This window comes from Gymnodraco acuticeps, unplaced genomic scaffold (assembly GCF_902827175.1).
Source record: "Gymnodraco acuticeps unplaced genomic scaffold, fGymAcu1.1, whole genome shotgun sequence".
NCBI classification, from domain to species: domain Eukaryota; kingdom Metazoa; phylum Chordata; class Actinopteri; order Perciformes; family Bathydraconidae; genus Gymnodraco; species Gymnodraco acuticeps.
Window position 1 is genome coordinate 1,797,626 of NW_022990010.1, and position 24,493 is coordinate 1,822,118.

General features: G+C 40.7%; 1 protein-coding gene across 16 annotated transcripts in view; it reads left to right on the forward strand.

Annotated features, from left to right (window-relative positions):
* Positions 1-24,493, forward strand: part of ptprsa (protein tyrosine phosphatase receptor type Sa) — a 242,357-nt gene that overhangs the window by 99,291 nt on the left and 118,573 nt on the right. For all 16 annotated transcript variants that reach the window (XM_034213083.1, XM_034213086.1, XM_034213088.1 and 13 more), the window contains one exon: positions 11,867-12,092. In XM_034213083.1, the coding sequence (XP_034068974.1) occupies positions 11,996-12,092 (97 nt within the window). In that variant the 5' untranslated portion in view covers positions 11,867-11,995. The remainder of the gene's footprint in view (positions 1-11,866; positions 12,093-24,493) is intronic.

Below are 24,493 nucleotides of genomic sequence, written 5' to 3' on the forward strand. Positions count from 1 at the left end.
AAATCACTTTTTGATTATATTTGCAAAACATTTTTTATTTGTGCCAGCCAAGTTTCTCTACATATGAGTACATACAGTATGTGGATGTTTGCATGTGTAAATATATGTCTCCTTGGCTGCATAAGCATGTCACATTCCTTTAAAGTTTCTTTATTTCCTTTTCTTCCACTCACTCCATGCAGCGTGGCACACAGCACAACAATACACAGCATGGGTGTGCAAAGTGGTAAAATGACAAACATACAGAGGAAATAAAAGACAGCGAGACAGAGAGAAAGGGATCTTGTTTATGCATTAGTTGTAGGACTTAAAAGCACCCCCTCCCACTCTACCACCACTTAAAATCAGTGTGGATACTGCAAGCAGAGAAACAAACAAACCCAGTACCCTCCACTCAGCCCTTCTCTACTGGGGTGTTGCTGTTTTCAATTCTGCAGAATACATTTGCTTTTGTGTTCTGATATCTCTTAAAAATATGACATTTTATATGCACACCAAAGCACGAGTGTGACTCACACACATAAAGTGTGCAAAAACCCATACATATGCTCAGAGTTAAATCAGGCTGGGATGGATGGCGACAACGGTACCCTGCTGTGAAGGAATTTGTGCTGTAGAAAATAAAAAAGAGGATTTTAAAGAGGTTTACCAGCTGTCTGACCTCTCAACTTTGAACTCAACGCCACCCCCCTTACCTCCCATCCCTCCCTGGGCCCTCAGAAATTCATTCTCAAGTCAACGGCATACAAAGTGGCTGGGTGTTGTGGGGGTGTAAAGGGATTATGTTGGAAGGTCATTGGTTGAAGTGAAAGGGTCAGTGTAGGGGGGTTCAAAAGAGTGATTGCTGACTTTGTAGACACTCTAAAGATAATTCATGAGACACTTAACACACCGCTGAAAAGCCATACATGTGTGGCAACTGTCTGTTCCTTTTTGTATGTACTAAGGTTTCGTGGAAACTCCAGCATGTTCATCATCAACGCGTGCTTCTGACTTTTGCCCACACGCATACCCGTCGTCCACAATTACCTTCTGTCTGTGGCACAAACAAACTCTTTATTCTGCTTGGCAAGAGGAGACTAGGGTCAGTTCACAACACAGGCCCTGTGTTTCAATAATTCACTGTAGAGGAATTCATTAATATGGATCATGCCACGTTATTACCTCCCACTGAATCCCCCCCACCCGTACAGCATCTGCCAACTTCTGGCTAAATGCTCCACAGGTCACATGAGGGCTTGAGCCTGAATGGTTGGCCAAAGGACACAAGACTTCTTGTACTTTGCCAGCTGATGGTTATCGAAAAAAAGGGGGATGATTTTTGTGGGAAATGTAACAGTCATGTGCTTCCAAACATCTAAAATTGTCATTTTGTACTATTATTTCAGTTAACAGTTCTTTTGATTTAAAAAAAGCTTCAAAAGGCAAGTTTCTGTATGCCAACGTGACTGTCTATTGTGACTTCCTTTATTTGTTGCGGCATGGTGCTATGATCATGAGCATCATTCTATTTAGACATTTAAAATTCAATGTAGTTCCAACATTTTGATTCCACCCTATGATGGGTTTCATAGGGTTTTGTTTGTAAGGATGTGTTTTGTTTACTTGTAATTATTTTTTGCGAAATCATTGTTTGTTTGTAGTCCTGTCTTCTGTTCTGGTTCTGGTTCTGTCTGGTTTGCTATAGCACACTCTTTTGAAAAACAGGGCTTGTTTTCTTAGGTAGAAAGTGCTGAGTCAAAGTGTTGCATTTGCTGCTGTCTGTTCCCTGTGCCTTTTTAAAAGTAGATGTCAAAAACAGTTGTCCTTCCCAGGCTTTCAGTGGCAGTGCTGGTGGTGGGACTGTGATGGTTGGACTGACAGGCAGAAAGACAGAGTGCGGGTCAACCTCGCCATCTGTCTCTGCTCTTTACAATGCTGTGTGATTGACAGGGGTACAGATACTCCCCTAACCTTCAGCCCAAACACAATCTAACCACAGTCTGCTCCACATGAAGTTGCACAACACTAATTGCCATGGTAGCATGTTTATATTCTTTCTTGCACATTGAACCATATAATCAGATCTAGTCACTTCAAACAACCACAGTGAAAATGAAGCAATTACATGCCATTTGAACATTTGTGCCGAAACATACAAACCAAAACATTTTGTATTAGAAACAAATGTCAAGTGGTGTATCTGTCTGCATCACTAGATCAATCATTTCCATGTGTATTCCTTGTTGAGGTCAATAGTAAGATACTAGCACAAAGATGTACACAATAAAATAAATAAAATACCCCATCCCCAAACATATTTGGAAAAAGTAAATCTTAGAAACTCTGGCTAGTTCAGTGAAGTAAAATAGTATTACTTAGCCCGCTGATGGGCTTTGACCCACTTTCAGAGGCAAATTACAAGGATTTGCTCCATTTTCAATGAATTACCTGAAAAGAGAAGCCTGAAGAAGATGACCCCCCTTGATGAAGAGAGGGTTTGTTATCAACAGTGCCAATAGAGTTTCCCCCTGTGTGTTCAATTGTGTGAGCTCCTCTATTGCCCCTTTCACACCAACGCGTTTTCAGCTCCGGCTCGGAGCTGGAGCCTGAAAAGTACCGGTTTTTCCTGTTCACACCGCAGAGGCGCCGCCTCTTAGCTCCGGAATCCGGTGCACTTCCAGCTCCAAAAAATTGTCGGAAGTAGATGCTGAAGACCACAAAGAAGTCTTGCATTTCGCATGTGATGTTTGTAAAGTTACAAGTAAAGTCGTCCCTTGTAAAGTCGTCCGATGCCTTCCATTTCGTTTCGTAAGAGGATAACCAAAGCGAACAGCGCTTCAATACAATCGGCCATTGTTGTTGTTGTCGATGTGAGGGATTTCCGCGCGGTTTGGATTTTATGAAGCAGGCACGTAAACGGTGACGTCATGACGCAGCAGCGGCAGCTCTGGGCGGTGTGAACAGAGCGGGAGCAGAGCGGGAGCAGAAAAGGGAAACCGGAGCTGAACCAGAAAAGCTCCCGCTCGGAGCTAGAAAGGGAAAAGCGCTGGTGTGAAAGCCGCATATCAGTGAGTCTTTGTGTGTCGATGCACTAGTTTGTGTTTGGCTCTTTCTCTTTCCCACTCTTGAGACACACATACAGGATTAATCAAAAAAGCTGCCAGGACAAAAGGGTCCTTAGATAGGAGCCTTGAAAAAGCAGCCTTGCTTCAGAAGAGGTTGCAGGCTTGTATTATATGATACTAAATGATATACCAAAGCGACTAAGAATTATATTCTGAAACCTGAAAGGGCACAAAATGAAACTAATTTAGTTTGCCTGTTGATGGCTGAGAGTCTTGTCTAAGTTTAAAAAAAATAATAAAATTGAGATTGGTAAATGGACTGCATTTATAAAGTTCCTTTTTACTTTACTCGACAAAGCTTTTTAGAATTTGCTTCAAATTCACACAAGCACACCCACATTGATAGACTGATGGTGGTGGAGCCGCCATGCAAGGTGCATGGCCTACCTGTCCGAGGCAGCTTGGGGTTCAATGTTTGCTCAAATACCCTTCCTCATGCATGCAATAGGAGTAAAGGATCAAGTTTGTAATTTAAAGGACGACCCGCTTTACCTACTCACTGAAATGTATTAAAAGATAATGATACTTCAGAGTATAGAATGTCAGTTATCTATTATTGACTCTCTTTCTAGAGGAAATATTTATCAGGTCCACATACTCTATGACCAGTCCCTAAAGTTGCACAGGAGAGTCAGCAGAAAAATCCTAAAAATATCCAGGTTTCCTTTTTTGGAATTTGCAACAATGTTAAATTCCAATATACTAGGCAGGTAAAAAAAATAAATAAAAAAACCTTAGCATTCATATTGCCCCCGATGGCTCTGTGATAGTATATCTATTTGTTTTATCATATATCATGCTGAATTCATAGTGCAAATACTATTTTTCAGCAAACACGATTTCCTTAAAAAAAATTAAAGACATCAATCCTTAAAATAAGCTCTCATGTTGTATTTTATATTTTAAAACTTTTTAAAGCAAAGGGCCAAAGATAGCGCCATTTCACTCAGTTGTAAAGTTTCTAAAATGGCAGCAGTTATGTTGTTGTGTAGGTGTAACAGTTTTTTTTAAATGGTATACTATCTCATTTTAGAAATGAGACTTCTCAAACCACACTGCAAATGTTTCACAGTGAGCCCTGCCAATTACACGGAGGAGTTTTGGAGCCATTTTCTAAACACCCTGGTCTGCCAGTCTTTCCCTCCTCCGCCTCCTCCTCGATCACTTAGAATAATCTCATTCCCCCCAACCGCAACCCACTTCCAGGATGAATATGAAACGCTCTTCCACAACTCTCCCAGCTGTCCTTCAAAAACTTCTTTCCCCCCCTGTGGTAATATTTAAAGGGCGATCAAGCCTCTGGCCAGTCAGTTCAGTGCTTGTCAGACACTATTGTCAGAAGTCCAAAAACTGATGTCACCCCTTTTACCCATCATTAAACGTATTTCGACCATCACAATCTGACACACATATACACACCACATCCCCAACCCACAGTCCCTTTATTGTCAATGACTGTCTCACATCCTCTGGCTCACCTCTCTTCTTGCAGCTATCAACAGTGACCTGTGCCGAGTCCTATAATTAAATACTTCCCCATATATAATATCCAGACTCTTCCAAGACAAGGTGATTGCTATGACAGACACCTGTAACCTTTGGCAAGTACGATCCCTGGCAGCCAGTGCTACAGACCAGGAGGGGCACAACATAAAAACAAGTGTCCTCTTTGTGTGTCAGTATGTGCGGATTCCGCCTGCCAACTTGTGGAGTCACAGTATGGCGAGGTTGCACAGGAGACAGATAGTGTGTCACCCCTCTGTGGTAAACAAATGGCTGTGCAATAAAGTCCGCATTTAGGAGGTCAGCTTGCCGTCCAAGCCTCCCAGCTGCCAATCGGTTTGCCCCCGCTGCATGACCCTGATGCTCGCTGCTGTGCAGTCAACCTCAGTCGAGGTGGATTTCAGCAAAAAGCCTCACAGCCCTAGGTGTTTATTAGAAGGACAGTGCATGCTCATAATGCTGAAAGTAAACCTATTTCCCACGATCGAAATCAGAGCAACACCTGGAGATAAACAATAGGTTGAGGGCTTCTGGTCATTTGGTCTCAAATGTTTTTCTAAACCCCTAGTTCCTTTTAGGGTGTAGTCAGACAGTCTATCATTTTTCCAATGTCTGAAGGCTGCCTGAACATTGATCAGACAACATAACAAAACACTGATGATTCACAACCTTTGAAAAGCACTTTTGAGTTTTGGACTGACTCATTAGAGGGACCCTTAGAATGCTATACTGTCATGCCGACAATCAGGCAAGAAAAGTTGGCAACTTCTACTAGATAGAAAAAAACACTAGTGATTCAAAGTTCTTTAAAGCTAAATCTATTTTTAAAATGCAAACAGGAACTTGAAAGGCTCATAAAATCTCTGAGAAAGGTTATGGTACTCCCAGGGGTATAGCAGATGGCCAACACACGGTGTCTCTGAGGTGTCAAGCACCATTTCTGGGCCTGGGAGGTTGGGAACAGTTGAGGGCAAAGGCCCATGGGAAAGCTACTCCAAGGAGAGGTTGCTAGGGCAGGGCGTTCTGCAATCTCTTAATGAGGTCACGGCGGCGCAGACCCCCTACCTATGCAAACAACCTCCACTTCAGGCAAAAAAGGGTTGCTCATGCGTTGCCTAACTGGAAATACATTTCTTATTTAATATGCTCTGAAGTTTATTCTCTGGGTACAAACGTTCAAATTATCAGTTGTTTGATTTGGTTGTCCTTGGATACTTGTCTTCCAAAGGCGTGAGAATGGAGACTCTCAATTAGATCTATCCTTTCCCTGGGATCTGATTTCTGTACCAAAAATGTCAAATATGCAACTTCAAGGAAATAGTCACATTTGTTAGACTCTGATCCATGCAGACCTAACTACCAGTTGCATTTACCGCTGTTAATATTACAGACACTATCTTGCAACACGTATTACATTACATTACATTACATTGCATTTAGCTGACGCTTTTATCCAAAGCGACTTACAATAAGTACATTCGACCAGGAAGACACAACCTTGAAGAAAACAGAATCATATAAGTACATCAGGTTTCATAGAGCCAAACATTTCAAGTGCTACTCAACTGGCTTTAGGTAAGCCAGTCCTTTATTAGTATAAAAGTGCTTCGTTAATAGTTCTAACGCTCGAAGTGGAGTATGAATATGTTTACCTCCCGTAAGCTCCCCTGTAAATTCCACTGGGGTTTCCCATACACAGGGTGACAGGTGTGCCTTGTTTTAAATTCCTCTGACATGGAAGAAGTGGATGGCAACGAAAGAGTAAAGCTAGGAGGTAGATACACACTGGAGCATTTACATAATAGTCCTGCAGTTCCATGCAAATTCATGTGATTCCCTACCAAACATCTGCAATGCAAGCATAGTTTAGTATGCATGAGTTCGAGGGGGGAAGGGAAGGAGAGAGGAAATGAGGGAGGGGAAGGGAGGGGGTTGGATGGCGAAAAAGAAAACAGAGATGGAGGATTTGAAGGACGACTAGTTTGATCAGGAGGATATATTTAGAAACCAAACACACTTTCCTACGGACACACAGCCTTTATCAAATACTGCCCATATGTTTCTCAAAATATACATAGCTTTAAGGCACCACAGGACAGGGTATGGTTTTCCCTTTTGTATCTCTCATAGTGCATTTTTCTCCAAGATGTAGCCAGTATTCTGATACAGAAAGCTACAAGGGTGCAATGAGTGAGAAAAAGAGAGGTTGGGATAGAGAGAGTGAGGGAAACTTTAGCAATGACACATGGAATCAATACTGTTATGGTTTCAGCATGGTGAAAAACAGATGGTTCCTGGAGACTTGTTTTATAACTGAGGTTGGGCTGTGTTTTTGTGTGCCTTTTTGTGTCTAGATACATCTCTGCTTCTCACAGACATACCATGTACACACATAAATAAGTTTACTCTAAATTATTAATCGTTGGAATGCCAAATGCACACATAAATTAAATAAAACATGGTATCACATGCAAATAAAAACCGCTACACATAAAGAACTATATATTTATGAACAGAAACACATGGACACAATTGTTCAAAGAGGCTGAAATAAAGAAGCAACGACACTAATGTAAACATAGAACTCATACGATTAACACATCACATATGGACACACTCTGAAACACTAAAAGGTTATGCATCATATATCTGTGTGTTGTTGGTCTTCTTGTAGGGTATGAATCAATAAAAGGCAGTACACTGGCTGAGGTAAAAGCCTGTTACTCGGGGCTGGCGCATAAAAACTTCATCAGTTGAAGGCCGAACATAAACAGCAGACAGCAGATAGCAGAGTTTAGAGAGGGCCATGAAAAAGCCAGTATTCGCTTTTAAAATAAGTATTTTTCCACCATCCTTCACCAGAAAACAGCATAGCAATGACATTATCTTGAACTAGCTTATTATCATGACAATCAGCTTAACATGACAATTAGCTACTGTGTCACCCTCATTCCCTTTGTTTTACAAAATACATTAAGAGTGATTTCATGGCATTAGTGTGGATTTTTTTGCATTTCAAAATCCACACAATATTTCCTCTGAAGAATATTTTGTTTTCCTAAAATAGTCGTTCATACTTACATCCATGTTCTGACCATGATGCTATCCAGTTAGCACACCTTTGGTATCAGAAGAACTGCAGCACTCAGAGATGTAGGGAGTGGAGCAAGTGTTGCTGGCCTGAAACATGATGCAATTAAACAGCAAACTAGACATTAACTATATGGTCATGCACAAAATATTCAGTTTTTTACCATCATTCCTCAAAGAAAATTACATGTCTAATGAATATTTATGCCACGTTACACTTTTAAAGTGTTTTACTGGTGGTAGAATTTTATGATCACTGCTTACCTCTTTTTTTCCTTTATCCCCATCCTTGAAAAGCTTGGTGCTGCAATTTTATATCAACACTATATGAACCAAAACAACCCTACCTTACTTTTCACAAACATATTAGGTGTCATAGTCCTCTACTGTTGTCATACTCTCAAGGGTGGGCACCCATTCTGATGTTTTCAAGAGTCGTTTTGGTATCGAGGAACTAATGTGTTGGAAATGTGGATTTTTCTGAAACAATACTCATAATCTTTGTATTACCATTTATGGACATATTTGCCATGACTTCCACATTATAATATAGGCATTCCTGGGGAATTATCAACATCCCGACCAGGCTGCTTCAAGGAATCGATATGTAGATGTTGTCCATAAACTCTTGTAACCAAACAATGCATGAAAACATAAAGCAGAAAGTCCAACTTTTGGGGGGCTCAACAAACAGGATATATTATTCTTTTTTAGGACATCAGACACGCCGTTTTTATCATCAAGCTCAACCAAACTAGAGGGTGTTTTGTGTGTCCGTGTGTGTATTATGTGTGCATGCCTTTGCGCCCAAGTGTGCTTACTGTTCCACCTCATGAAAGGGATTATTAATGTGGTCCCTCAGGTGATAAGTTGTTGTTTTTCTCCTTGAATATACAACTTAACATCTTTGCAGTGTGTGTATGTAAGTGTGGGTGGGTGGGGGAGGGGCTGTTTCTTATAGTGAAGTGTATAGGAGTTGATGGAAATAGCTTTGCGTCTTAAAGTCACTACTAGTCTCCTCTCTTTGCGGAAAATGGATGTATATACTTACCTGCTTCTTCCTTCCCTTTTTAAAATGCATTCTTTCTTTTTATTTGTTCTTGTCCCATTGTGGCTTGTGTGTAGATGTGCACACTTTTATATCTCTTGGTCCTTCTCTCATTTCATGCTTGTGGTGCTTATTCCCATCTCCCATTCCCTTCACTGCCGTTCTCAATCTCAGTAATCAAATGCATTAGTTTCAATATTGCATGGGGAAATGAGCTGAATTTAAAGCTTGACCATGTCAAAGTGAGAGTCCCTGATAGCCAGTGACTGCTACCACTCTTTGGAAATTGTGTTGCCATTTTGGATGTAATTACTGAAGCCTGGTGACTGTTTAATACCTGGAGTGATTGCCAGATATTAAAAGGAAGTTCGAGCTTCAATATATATTCATTGGCCATCAATGGGAATCACCTGGAATTTAATGGATAGACTTTGTCTGGGCTGTTAGTCTAAAACAAAATATGAGTAGCACCAATTTCATTCCATTCAGAAAAAAATGCTTAAAACTGTTGAAGGTGAAATACTTTTAATTCCACGTAATGTCAGAAAGGCTAGCGATAATTCTGTCTTGTTAATATGTATGACTTTTACCAAATACTGAACATTAGCTTCCCATTTGAGATGCATGTAAGTTAATGTAATTTACTAGATTTCCAGAATAAATTAGTGAATTGCTGTAGTGCTAGTCATTTTGTCACATTGAATTCGCAAAACATGACCATTAGCAGTTTCCTCATGGCCATAGCCTTTACTGTGGAAGCAGCTGAGGTAAATGGTTTATCAATCGATCGGCCTCTCTGCTAGCAAGGCCAGAATTCTAAATACTCTATCTTTCCTCGGCCCATTTCTAGAGAAAAAGTAATGCATGCTTTAAGCAACATTTGACAGGTTTTCCAATTGGGGTATTAATGACAGGAAAGTATGTTGTGTTTTCAATATCATATTTTTATTTTGAGTGAAGGACTGCTTTAGCAACATATTGGCATCTCTGTTTAGAATTGCATTTGTTGTTATTTAAAATAGAAATATAAGATATTATCCCTCAGGGAATAATGAAACATACGTGTACCTTTCATTCTACACTTCTTCATCTGGCCTGTTCTTATTTTTTCATTTACAGTTCAGAAAAGGAATCATTGAGCTGTTTGAACAGTGCCTATGGTTAACCTGGAGCCCACACTTGGCCTTGGGTTATGTTTTGGGAGGCCGTTCAACACCAATAGCTGTTTGTAATTGTGTTGTGGAGTTTGTATAGCAACCAGAGGAGGAGATAAAAAACCATGCCCTAAGGGTATGGTCATAAATCATAACCTAGGCACTTTGTGAACGTAGATAGAATAATTCCCTACAGGCATGGCAAGACTCCCTCTACCTCCACCAATGTTTACAGTCGGAACAAAAGGGGCATCATTCAGAGGTCTCCTAGATAATTTGATACTCCCCCAGTCTCGCTATTCATGTTTCTGTATTTCCCTCAGTTCCCACCAATGACATTACCTGCCAGGAAAAAGAAGGGAAAGGACACACATGTTGGTCGTGTGTCTATAATATTGTGTTGAAAGAAGAGCTGAGCTACTGAAATACTCCCACTCTCTTCTGGCATGAACGACCTATTGTTGATCCGTCCCTTTGTGTTCTTGTAAGTGCGTGCGTGTCACGTGTTCTTGAATTTTTCTATTTGTATTTTGTGGGAAAAAAATTGTAGATTTACATGTGTGCGTGGGTTTTGCTGCATGGCTGCATGGCTTTGTGGTTTTATTTTAAGTGCGCCTGCTGCTGCATGTGTCTGTCTGTTCCATTTTGCCCGTTAAAGAGACTGGTGCTGTTGCTGTGAAGGGTGGGACGCTTGTATATGCCTGCTGTCTGAGGTGCTTGGTTACACTGCAATTAGCTGTGGTGGTCCGCCTCTCACACAAGGCCACAGTCACAATGTGGCCCTGTTGAGCAGCTAAATATATGTAACTTTACACTTTAAAAGCTTCTTGACTTGGTTGATAAAGCCACTCATTTTTTTGATTAAGGTGATTTTTTTGTCTTTTTGTCGAGATATACCCACACAGTTGTTGACCGTGTACTCTCTGCACAGTTTGTATCACTGTACAGTAGTAGCCTATTCACCACCGTGTGTGCAGGTAATTAATCTCACTTCTAGAGAGTCACCCTCACCACTCGTGTGGGCTCAGCAGAGTAGCAGCATCACTGTAGCTGAGAGGAGTTCAGTGTCTTGCACAAGGACACTAAAGCAGATCAAATGCCGCCATAGGGCCCCTAACCTGGGACCTGTCATCTGGGTCCTCTAAGAAGGAACCGTTTAAAGATTGATTGCTGACACACAGTTTGCTTTTGTCAAGTGGTCGACAAACTCATTAAATTCATGACATGGATCTCGTTTACTTCTCTCTTTCTTTGTCTCTTCATTGACATCTTTTAATTAAAGCATATGGAACCTCTTGGTGGTGGCTTTGTGCTGCACCAGCCATATAAATGAGAGAAAAGTGGCGTGTAGGTGGAAGGCGTACCCAGTCTTTCTGTTTAGCTTGGGGGATTAATGGCAATTTGACTAAAACAAAGAGACGCTGCCTGGAATATCATTGGGTGCCTGTTCAATTACAAGGGCAAAGAGATAAGCAAATAACGTCAAGATCCTGTGATTAAGAAATAAAAAAAACTGTAGAAAACATTGACTCCCCCGCTAACCTAGGAGTTTCAAAGGGCCCTGGTTGAGAGATTGAGCGATTACAGGGTGTGGGGTATGTGAGCCCTTTTCACAGAGCGATCGCGCAATACTTCCATGAAGAAATGCCATTATTAATCTTGAACACATACGTTAGTTCTGTCACTACCTTCACTTCTGCGCAACTCTGTCCCCCCAGTAAGGTGAAATAACGGCGCAACTGTCCCACCTTGAACAGGTTGTGTGAAAGAAGATTTTGCCTCCAACACCATTACCCTCCTTCCATGTATGTGTCGTCAGCAGCAGTGAGATGTTGTGGAAAGCGCAGCAGAATTGCCTATAGTCTGAAAAAAAAACAGTATAAACGTTAGCCAACCCTTCTTGGGTAAAATAATGTACATTTCATTTGGGTCTAATGTTTATCCTCTCCTCCTGTTTTTTACAGAGTGCCAAACCATCCTGCGTGAAGACCCCAACCTTCCCTGCGTAGTCGGGGCCTCGGCTCTCCAGCCAGGTCAAAGATCAGTCCCACCCTACCCCTCCCTGCCCCCCCCCTTTCCCTACTGGTGCCAAGATGGCCACAAGCGGTGCCCCTCGCCTCTCCTTGACACTCCTGCTGCCTGTCACCACTCTGCTGCTATCACTGCTGCTCACCGGCTCCCACGCCTCATGTAAGTACCAGGACACTGAGTAACCATACTATTAATGATAACCTCTCGGCTTTCCTATGTAGCCTTATAGATGTCTTTTGTACATATCTGATACACTGGTTGTAAACAGAATATGGAAGGTGGCAAATATGGCGAGTAAACAAGACATTAGTGAACATTTTTCTTGCTGCTTTATGTTACTGTCCTTTCGAGTTTGCTTTAGGTCAGCATGTAAAGGCTTGTATTCGATTACTATCTGAAATAGTATCTCATCTCGGAAAAGCTGTTTTCATCTTCAACAGGCATGTTTTTTATAGGATGTCATCCTACTGTATGCCTCAGCCAAAGAAAATAAGAACTTCACCACAAGCTCAGATCTTGTTTTGACTTATAATCCTAAATGCCAATCTCACATCTGATTTAGTATTTGTATTGCACTTGGGATGAGTGAGCATGTAGGGCCTCTATGATTTTGCTCAATGGCTGAAAACAAGGACATGAAATTATTGAGCGACACATTCACTTTTAAAAAGACTGCACATGAGATTATAAGCTAATGTTTCTGTGGTACTAATCAGCCCCAATTTGGCATTTCTTTTAAATCACAGGTCTCAAAAATATTTGCCATTTAGACACTATTCATGTTTTTAAATGGTCCTCCATATCTCCCCATGTTAATACCAGAGGAACATCAGTAGCTCTTATCCCACCCGTCAACTCCTGCTTAGGATTTGTTCTGCACCATTTCCCCGTTAAGATAGGCTTAGAGTAGCATTAAGGAGACAAAACAAAGAGGAGGCGCTGTAGAGAAACGGAACAAGGGTGATGGCGAGTGTCTCCTCTAGGTTTCATTGTTTGTAAATCCTGTGTGCCTGGGTAAGTGGGATGAAATATGTATGTATGACGTCCTGAATTGTCTGCTGTAGATCAGTTAGAGCCTGTGTGTTGAAGTGTGTCAGCGACATGTTTATGCAACATGTAAATCGATATATGGCTTTGTATTGTATGTGCCTATCGAAAGTTATTTTTCTTTACCCCACTGTGTGTGTCTCTCTCTCAGTATAACAATATTTAAGGCAAAAAGATACAAAAAACAAGATTAAAGCAAATATAAAATATCATAATAAACAGCGCACCAGTGGTTCACCTGGTAAATCCCCCTTACAAATGTGTTCTTACTGAGCGGCAGTACTTGCAGCCCTTTGCTGGAAGTCATTACCCTTCTCTACTCCTTTCTCTTCACGGATGTTCAATTGAAAGGAAAACAGCCATATAAAAAAATATGTTTTGACCTTTCACAAGATAAGCAGATATAGAAATGTAACAAGAAAGGAAAACTATATTAAATCTTCCCAAAAAAATGAAGAGGGTCATTGACTTACAGCTTTTCAAACAATTGTTGTAAAATGCAATGGTCCACCATTGTAATCTAATTAGTGTAGCGTAAGCAAATATGCAGAGATACCAGATTTAAACAGATTAAATAAAAATGCAAAAATGAAATATTCAATCAGCACATCATTTAAAGGTCAATTCAGAATTTGAATTTCAAAGTTATAAATGACACTTTAGAGGTTAAACTCTTTGGTACAGCCCATAGAAAGATATTCCAAAGAAATACAGAGGAAGAGATGAACAATCTGCCGGAAAATGAGCCCTACCTGATTATCTGCCTTTCTTAGGACATTTGTGAGAGAAATCGCTTTTTTTGTCCTTGTTTCCTCTCTCTGTCTTTTCATTTGTCTGAGATCCACAAATTCAGTGAGTTTGTTCTCAGTGGTTCAAGATAGCATGAGGGGGACTTGATTGTTCTCATGTTGCAACATAGCTGTCTGCTCTTGATTGGACGGTGGTTTGAGTGTCTTGTAGCATAATTCAAGTGTCTTTCGGCTCAGCTGGCTGAAAACATCTGAAATTGCACTCAGACAGATGTCAAACAGATGTCTTTGTCTTCTTCCTCTTTGCCTTTTATGCCTCTCACATCAGGGTCACACACTCATTTTCAGGGTAAGATGAAAGCCGATGTGCAAAAGCTCCTTCTCTCAACATGTTGACTAGAAAGACGTGTGTTTTTGTTTTTTTTATCTTCTAATTCTCAGTTAATTTGCCACCGTGGAAGGACGCAGGTTTTTTTCGTCTTCTTCAACTTACTCACAGCCTCTGTTTGCTCACCCTGGTTTAAATAACATTAAGTGCAGTCTGCTTCATCTTTTGTGGAGATTAGCAATACTTCTCTCTCTCTCGACTCTTTCCCTCTCTCTCTCTCTCTCTCTCTCTCTCTCTCTCTCTCTCACACACACACACAAACACTAACAAATACACAACAGCAGGGCTCCCTCCCCATCTGTCAGTATCTGCCAGTCTTTGTCTGTCCTGCCAGTGGATATGATCGCTGCTTTTGTGGAGCTCTCCCACTCTGTGTCTCTGTCTCTTACTCATGTTCACACATGTTTTTGTTTTCTAATTTTCCGCTTCTTCTCTTTTTGGGGCCATACAGCATAGCCCTACAATTACGTCTGGAAATATATGCACACACTCAAAAAGACTACTTCATTTTGCTCCATCTGATTGTCTTTCGTACGCGCACACACACACGCACGCACGCATGCACACACACACACACACACACACACACACACACACACACACACACACACACACGCACACACACACACACACACACACAGTGGTGCAGTTGTCCAATTATATTCACTCCCACCTGGTGGACTGAGAGGATAGGGAGGGGGGGGCAAAGACACCAACCACCTCCTTTATCAACACTTTCTCTCCCTCACTTATACACACACACACGCACACGCACACACACATGCACACACACACAATGGATGCCACACTTTTGCAGAAAAGCCCAGCTGGAAGCATGATGTCATCTCCTTCTCTCACCCTCTCTCTCTCTCTCTCTTCTCTCTCTCTCTCTCTCTCTCTCTCTCTCTCTCTCTCTCTCTCTCTCTCTCTCTCTCTCTCTCTCTCTCTCTCTCTGCCTTCCATCCCTTCCATTTAAACTCATAAATCACAGTGAGAAGGAGACATTTTTAATCAAAAGAGAAAGAAAGATAGCCAATAAATCCTGCCACCCCACCCGTAATAATGCTTGGCTCCCTGTTTAAGTGTGTACGCTTATATTTGTCTGCATGTTTGCATAGCATGTGTGTGCTGGCGCGTAACACTAATGTGTGGGGTGTCTCCTGAGCTTTTTTCATAGGTGTCTATAGCAGATTGAGCAGGATGATGTTTGTTGTAGCAGAGCTATTAAACTCGATGGCAGTGTCGTGCATTCATTTTATGTGAAAAATCTAAAGTACATGTAGTAACATGTAATATTAATATATTTTTGTATTGTTTGTTAGGACCTTTTAGCTTATTGGCCTGTCATGTCAGAGTCCATACATAACAGTCATTTAAATAAACAATAAAGATAAGGAACAAACCAGCAAGCTATCAACATATGTGTGCATCCATCTTTTTTTTGGGGCCATGGATTTTGCGAGCAAACAAGTATTCTTTGTTTTTGAATAAATCATTATCAGAGAAACGTACTGTGATTGGACCAAATAGCTTTCATGCAAAATCACAACCCAGGGTGTTTTTTAGTCACGATTAAAGGGGACACACGGATTAAAACAAAGACCCAATAACACAGAAAGTAATATTATTATTATAAGTATATTAGATAAAAGTGTTTAAAATAACTGAATAAAATACAGCTCTGAAAAGATCCGTTTCATTTTAGACTTTAAACACCTATCACTGTTTTTGTGTTTCTGACGTGTTTAGGGAAGCTGATTAAAAAGTATTGGTACATATTTTAAAGTGTAGATCGTTACTCAAGTTATTAGATGTATGAATACCATTTTTTTAATATCATTTATTTTTATTTATGAGCTTTGGGGCACAGACTTGCACGCACGCACAGTTCACTGCGCGTAAAAAGGATGGGTGTAAATGGAGGAAAATCCACTCTTGTTCCCCTGCCCATGCCTGATGTTTTAATAAGTCTTCATTTTTTGCTCACTTACATTTTTGAGTTAAATTTTCCATATTTTGCTTCTTTTTTTTGTTTTTGTTAAGTGGTTCTATTTGACAATAACTGTTTGTTGACAAAAGTGATTTGTCAGCATTATTTTGTGCCTGTCACCTCCTCCTCACCTCTGACTTCTGATTTCTTTTGGCCTTTTTGAGTCCTCCTCAACAGAAGGATTCTTGACAAACTACTCCTAATAGTAATTGGCCAGAACTCACAGCGATGGGGTGAGGGTGTTCAATTATTTATATTCCTTTGAAGTTGCCAATTGAAAAAAAGTATGAAAAGCTGTTATTTTCTTGTTCTTGTTGCCTACGTCTCTGTGTCTGTGTTTCTCTCTCCTTGTTTTTCTCCGTCTTTCCTTCTCCCTCCCTCGCTCCTTATCTTTTCCGTTCAAATTATATTTGAGCCAACACTGTCAAGTTAATTCTGTCATATTCAATTTGACGTGCATCCTGCTGTTGTGTGCTTGGCCCCATGCTATCTCTATACACTGTTTTTCTCTCAAATTAGAAGAAAACAAGTTCATTTTTAATTAAGTTACAGGTAGAATCCCTGCCTCAAGTAGCCTGTTGGCAATGTCTACTTTCTGAGAATTGTTGTTGAATTCTCAGAGCTGTAAACTTACAGATGGCAGAGGGAAACAATTTAGAGGAGTGCAAGAAAACAACTTTCGTTCTTGTTAATCGTCCTTTGGAAAGACCTACAAGTTTGGCTGATAATTTGCCATTAAAATCAACAGTATGTTGTAATTGAATCAAATAGTTCCAGGTGTGAGCATTTACCATTTTAAACGTTTACAAGAATTTACAAAACCCTCGATAACAGGGCAGCTGCAGTCCATATGACTCAATACAAAGAGATACTAGGACACCATACACTCAAATTGGTTCCAAAAGATAGCATGGTATGGCGATCGTATCAGGAAGAAATTGGCATTGTAAGTTATTTTATTAAATGTACCTCTAAAAGCAACGTTTTGGTCAGCAGAATGGATCATATAGTTGTCCTCCAAATGTGCAGCCGCAGCGTTTGTGGTACTTATATCTCTTTTCTTTGCCATCTTCGCTCTTCCTCAGTTTCTTTTCATTAACATGCTTCAGTAGTTTGAGCGATGTTATATGAACTCAGTTTGACAGAACAATAGGAGTGATTGAAGTGCGTGAAGGCACTATCCCTCAGTTTTTTCCTTCAACATAGAGGTATTCAACACATCACCAAGGTGGCTTTCAAAATTGTAATGCCTTCAATGCTTTGAAGAACAATTCATATCTTCAAAGGTTTTTGAAGGCCACCAAAGAAAGTGATTCAATGCCGGGCAGTTGGTCCGATAATTTCTCATACCTCTTTTCTCAGACTACACAGTAGGGATGCACGATATTGGTTTTTTGAAACCGATACCGATACCGATAACTTCCTGCTTCTCAAGACCGATACCGATAACCGATAAAAAAAAAAAAATGTACGCCACTAATTATTTTAACGCGATTAACGCATGTGTATTTTTTTTCCTGGGCCGCCCCGTAGTTTCAGAGCGCATCGAGTTTAAAATACCATCTACAAGCTGATGCTGACAGCCCCGCTCCTGCCGCCCGCTTGTGGCAGACCAAACTTCCACGCTCACCGGCAGGCACCGACTGGCCATCTGGAGGACCGGGAGGGTGTGTGTATGTGTGGCCCGAGCGAGCGAGAGAGAGACCTTACGTGCATTGTTGTTGTTAGCATCTGGTGCTAGCTAGCTGCGCTAACGGATATACGGAGCTGTTTAAATGAAAACAGAGGAGCGACATTTCGCCACAACTACGCCGAGCACTTGACTTTATGCAGGAAGCCAGACAGTGGGACATTGTACGAAAAGTCAGCACACTCAGCACGGATAGTGCGCAACATGATTGCAGCGTCCAGGCAGCTCCGGTTCGAGCATATGCCTTGAGTTGCACATAGCTGCAACGCCCATACCACCGACGACATGTTTGTTTACTGTCCTGGCTTCACGGCCGCACACCATTTACGTCACAGCCAGGCATGAGTTAGGGAGCGCTGGATTTGTGAAAAACTCCCCTCTTCCTAAACCACTAATACCACAGTACTGGCCAAACGGGAGGAGCCGAGTGAAAAACAAGCGCCCCTCATCCAAATCCACCCACACCGCAGTATTTTTTCTTTTTTTTTTACCCAAAAAATATATTGTATATTATCGGGGCTATTAATACTGGTATCGGGTTTATCGGGATGACGTCATAATTCCTAATATCGGACCGATAATTATCGGGCCGATAATTATCGTGCATCCCTACTACACAGGTGTCCTTACTTCACTTGGTTTGGAGAATGCAGGAAACAATTCAGTTTTTGTCTTTGTTTATTTTATTCTTAGCATTGAGCAAGAAGAGTGTCTGATCTCTATTTTATTTATTCTTGTCCTTTCTGACCTATAACAATTTAAGCAATTGGAGCTGCCCTCTTCATTTAACCAGCCAACAAGTGTCAATTGCCTCACGTTAGTCTCTAAATGACACACAATTGTTCCAATTCCACCTCCTCAGTGTGCTCTGTGATTTGAAATCAGAAACGCACTTAGGTTTAATTTCCCTTCCCTCTCACTGAGGAATTGAGCCTATTTATTTCCAGTTGGCGGAAGGATATTTAGTGTGTATTACTTTTTTCTTTAGCCTTCAACAAAGGTTTCAATGGGACCAATTTGTGCATATTACAAGTTTGCCACTCTTTTTAGAAATGGAGCTTCGCTGTGACAGCAGTGTGGCTCGGCAACGTTTTTCACCTCTGGGTACAAACTGCAGAACTTATTTTATACTGGGTTACCACATCCTGCCACAAGTCCCTCATGGACTGAGAAGCCTGAGTCCTGCGAGTTTGGTTGGAGTGAAGTCGACATAGATGGCCCACTGCATGATGCAATGGGGAATGGTTTGCACGAAAACGTCACATCTTTACTCATTGCATGTACCACTGAGCCCCTCAATCTCTGTTTTCTCAAAACAAGTTGAAATCATTTTCAAGCGGTGTGACATAATTGAATGTCTTGGCTGTGGAAATCAATCTCTTTGAGAATTGTCTTGTGATGATAATTGAAAATGGGGCCTTTTGACTCGTAGGAATAAAATGCAAGTTGAATTATATTTCAACAGGCAACAATAATCCTGCCTTTTTATTAAATTGCTGCAAGGAAATATAATTTTAGGAAATGTTTTGATGTTACAAGATGGACAGTTTTCAGTGGGAACTGCCTGTACAGTCCAGGCGGCACAAACGCGCTTTATGACTGCTTCCACAACTGCATGGCACCCCAGATGCCCAAGAGCAAGTCCCAATTAGCCTTTCTTCCTTATATTTTAATTGGAAAAGCAACTGTTTCATTAACCCTTACCCTTAGTAAGCCAAGGTAAGGAATCCTGACTCAAACATGCCCTGTGCAATATGGCTACAGCTGAGATTAATGTAGGCAGTACATTTTTTTTTTTAAATCTTGACTTTATTATTTTTAAAGCTAATTTCAATCATGCATTTAAGCAGTATCAGGAAATCAGCACAACCACAGTATTACAGCTGCACTTATACAAGTAAGGTGTACTGCTCTTTTTTTAGGTTTGTAGATGCTACACATGTCCATAGGTAGTGCTATATTAGCTGATACATAAATGGACTGCCCTCTTACAAAAGGAGGTTTATACGATAGAGGATCACATAAAAGATACCACATTGTGGACTGTATGGCTAGCCCTGTTGTTCATCTTCTAAGTTGGCATATGTTTATACCACTGCATTATCCATCTTTATCACAAATGTCCATCAGAAATTGGTGACAGACTGACCAACCTTTTTTCTCACTCCTTTCTCTCTTTTTCTCGCCCGGTTCAAGTTTTTTACAGCAGTCTTTGTTGGCAGTGATTGCGTGTGAAAACCTCCCGACGAGAGACAAAGCAGGACAGCTTTAGAGTAAAGGCTTGGTTTCCATAGAGATGGCACTTGCCCAGGCAGCCTGTTAGAATTGGTTCTGATTGATGGGGCTTGGTTTGCTGAGGGCTGGAGGGTGTGTGCACGGTTGTGAGAGAGTGTGTCTGTTTGTTTGTTTGTTTGTTTGTGTGTGTGTGTGTGTGATGGCTGGTAGGGTTTTTCGTCAGGTTCAGGACAGACTGGCAAGCAGTTTAGCAGCCTGCTGAGTCTTTTTGGATAGCTGTTAGGCAGATACTGCAAGCTGGTTAAATCTCCTCACCTTACAGGTCCACATGGCTGTAGATCGGCAATATCTGTCTGCACTGTTAGTCCATCTGACTTGGTCTTTTACTTCTGACCTGGGGATTTTTTTAGAAATGTCCCAAAATAAATAATATTAAAAGCAATATTAAATATCAAAAGTTCCCGTTAGACTTAACATGAAAAATAGATTTGTGCACCCATGTTGGCAAATGTATCCGTTCTCTAGTTATTGGCTGTTTATTTTTATCCAAGCAGACGGTCATGAGAGTGTGTGTCATGTGTCTGCTGTTTGTAATATGAAAATTAAATTTGATCTCAGCAAGGATTAAGTAGTAAATGCAATTTAAATCAGTAACACACAGTCGCTCATGTTGCTCTCATCCACTTTGTAACTTTGTAACTACTAAAAAAAGACAGAAAATTATATTTGTTAGTAGGCAAAGGATAGGTCTGTTGAGAAAAAGTAGTGGGAGGAAAATATAGGAAAAATAATATATACACGGCAAACAAGTTGCTCTTATCCAAAGTAGCTACGAGTATGACAGTTAAACCTAAAGTACATTTATGTAATTTTCATCTGCATACTTACCCTGCCGCACCCTCTGTCTATACTGCCACATGATTGGCAGGAGAAAACGAAATTAGTTTGCTCTTAGCAGTAGCACTAATAGTACCAATTTTTATTTTTCGACATTGCGGGGAAAAATGGTTTCTATGTGCTGTAAAGATACCTATTTCTAGCAAGATGGATAGTGCCCTTTTCCCCAATTCTCGGCCTTTCTGTGCAAATGACTGAATGGATGTGCGTCATTTTGTCTCCCACTTTGCTAATTCAGCGGATAATGGCTACAATTTATGACCCAAGAAGCTTTTTCTCCATCAATTACTGTATTAGTCATAAAGCCTGTACCATCCCCCCTCGTCCACCCCCTCCAAATGAAAACAGAAAATAAGTGTAAATGAAACCGTCTCATATTCACAAATCCACCTCCCACTCTCTGCCACTCTATAATCACATAGCTGGTGTATCCTTTCTTATCGGGTCCAACAGCGGCAGCGGCCAATAGCAGGTGGTAGCTGTACTAGCTAAAAAAACTTCTGTGTGCACAGTGTGAGCTTTTGTCCCCCCTCCTGCTAGATGATCGTGTTTGTGTTGATCTGTTCTATTCTCAGGGCCTTGTGAAGATAGCTGGCCCCCATTGCTGGTTATTTTAGCTCAGGCCATGCCCCCCCTGCCAGGCAGATAAACACAGGTCTTGTGTGCTTATCTGGGCAGTGCCATACCTCAGTCTGTCTGAGGGAAGCTCAGGGAATAGAGAGAGACTTAGGTGGAAGGGACAAATGGCCACTGCGGGTGCAATGTCCTTTCAATGTCATCTCTGTTAACAGTACGCACAGCCTTTGGAGACTTTTATACAAGGTACCTTACAGCAAAAGAAAGTGAATACATTTGTACAATAGGTGTCAACAGGAATCCAACCTCAAAAGCTCTGTGCTTTGGGTAACACTGATCTATGTGCACACAAATCAGAGTACATTCTAGTTTGTCCACATTAAAGGTCACCTAATATACTGTTTTTCATCAATATATTAATAGGTCTCAGATATGTCTCTGAAGTGTTTTGCTCGAAATACCAAACAGGTCATGCATTGTAGCATCCCATAACCCCCTCTGTTTCAGCCCTGTTTCGAAGTGCTGATTCTCTGTCTGTTACTTTAGATGAAAATAAGGAGCCACTCCCCACGCCCCTCTGCGAGATATTTGGTTAAAAAGAACACAATGGTGCTCTAGGAGGAGATTCAGGTGATAAGGTGGGGGGGGGTTACCTTGGTTGGTAATAGAGAACCACAGTGACGCATCCTAAAACCCGGAAGTAAACTCCTTCCGGTTCCTTCTTCAAAAACGCGATGCAATTTCTCCATAGGATTTTGGAAAATAGCTAGAAATAAGGTCTGTGGTTGACAGACATTTAAGAAACGGATCACGTTTTGTTCAGCCGGATAATATCCACGTCTACCCTACTTTTATAATTTTCGAATCATAAATCTAGTCGCCAGAAGCAAAATGCTAACGTTATGCTATGAACGAACTATAGAGCAGGGTCGCTGCTTCAACGTCACGCCAACTTAAGATCCATATTCAAACGTACAGATTCTAAATTGTACAAGTTGAAGCGTTTGTTTGAACAGTTTGCAGGAGGCAGGTACTTGCTTTCAAGCAGAACAGGGCAAACAAACTTAGCGGGAGTGTTTTACGGGTTCGGTGTAATGACGTAAAACGGCCTAGACAACTTCTGTAGTCCTATTCAGCCACTTGTTAACAACCATCGTTTTTCAGACACGTAAACTCTTCAAAAATCACCAGCGGGGTCACTGCTGATGTATTTAATGTCGTAGAACAAAACGTGATCTGTCTCTTCAATTTGTGTCAAACACAGACCTTATTTGGAGCCATTTTCCAAAATCCTATGGAGAAATTGCATTGCTTTTTATCGAAGGAACCGGACTTGGTAAAAATGCTAACTTACTTCCGGGTTTTAGGACGCGTCACTGCGGTTCTCTATTGGCTAATGGTTACACAAGCCAAAAACATCGTTATGACATCATACAGTGGCCAAAATCTGATCAGCTCATTTTCAGACAGGTTTTTATATAAATGGATCAGGACAGAAAGTTAGCGAATCTTTTTTCCTGAAACTTTCAGAATCTCTTTACACAGAGGGGATACATGTTTATGTGTAAAATACATGAAAAAGTGGATTTTGCATCATAGGTGACCTTTAAATGTATGTCCTTAAATTACTATAAAAAGTTGTCTAACTACTGTAACTTAGCAGACCTATAATGTAAAGCCAATAAATTATTATAAAAAAGTGAAAGCAAGCCTTACTTAACAGAATATAAACTACATTGCTGTCACAAAGTTTCTTTACTGCACCAAATGTGTCGAGGGAGTGGTTTTAGATGAAGCTCTCAAAAAGGAAGCATCAGGTTTAATTTATAATTGTAGTTTTATCTTGTTAGTACAACAGCACCTTCCACCACTGGATTGAGATAAAGGGCTACCATACTATACGGTGATGCTAGTATTAGGTGATACCAGGAACTAACATTAAATATTAAAAATATATATTATTATATGTTTAAGATGCTGCACACAGCTCCTTCAAAGGGTGAGTCCTTATTACAGGAAAGCCACATGTTTGATCCCTTACAAAAGGAGAGATTTTGTCAACATTTTGTTTCTATGATGTAGATTCTGAATCCAGCCAATGCATGAACCATTCTGAATAAGCCTATTATGTATAGATAATATAGTGTGGTCTATGCCATCCTTCACTGGAATTTGAAACAGTTTAATCCTCAACATCACTCAACCTTTTCTACCCTGCAATTACTGTTACTGGCTACATACCAAGGTTCAAATTCCATAGGAAAGAAAGGCTTAAAGTCAATGGTAACTGGCAGCAGAAGCCCAGAGGCACAGAGCTGAGGAAAATTGAAAAGAAGGTTAATTATGCTCATTAGAGTTCACACAATCACACACTGCATACCTGTAGTGATTGCTCTATAGAAGACATCCATTGGCCCAGAGCCATTGTCTCTACCCTTTACCCAACCTGGGTTCATTGGAAGTTACATTATTCTGATGACGTTCTAACAATTTTTAAACTGACTTAAAATAATCTAAAATAGACAAAGCATATAAATGTTGTCCTAAAGGGATTTTATCTCTCACACGCAACTTGGTACTGTCTGACCAGCTTCCTGCTTTCTACTGCAGTATTATCTTTTTTTCTTTTTTCTCACAGCTTGGTTATTCAATCTTCTTTTTTTGCTTAACAGTGTGCGTGATTAGTGCATAATATACTGTAAAGTCAATATTTTGTGAAGAAGATATCATTTATAGTTCAATGGCACAGTGTTTGGCATGTATCGGTAAGAATCTTCCACTATTGGTAGAGGGAGGAAATTGATGCAGAAGAAAGAATACAAACCAGGAACGTTTTTTATTGTTTATTTTTTTATGATATATATAACACTTTTTGTCCGGCCCTTCTTCACAAGGTCTTGTCTAGTTCTTAAACTTCCTGTCACCTCCTCTCCTGTAGCTTTTCCCCCTACCGACCTCATCACTTTTTCCTGTACTCCTCTTCCTGTC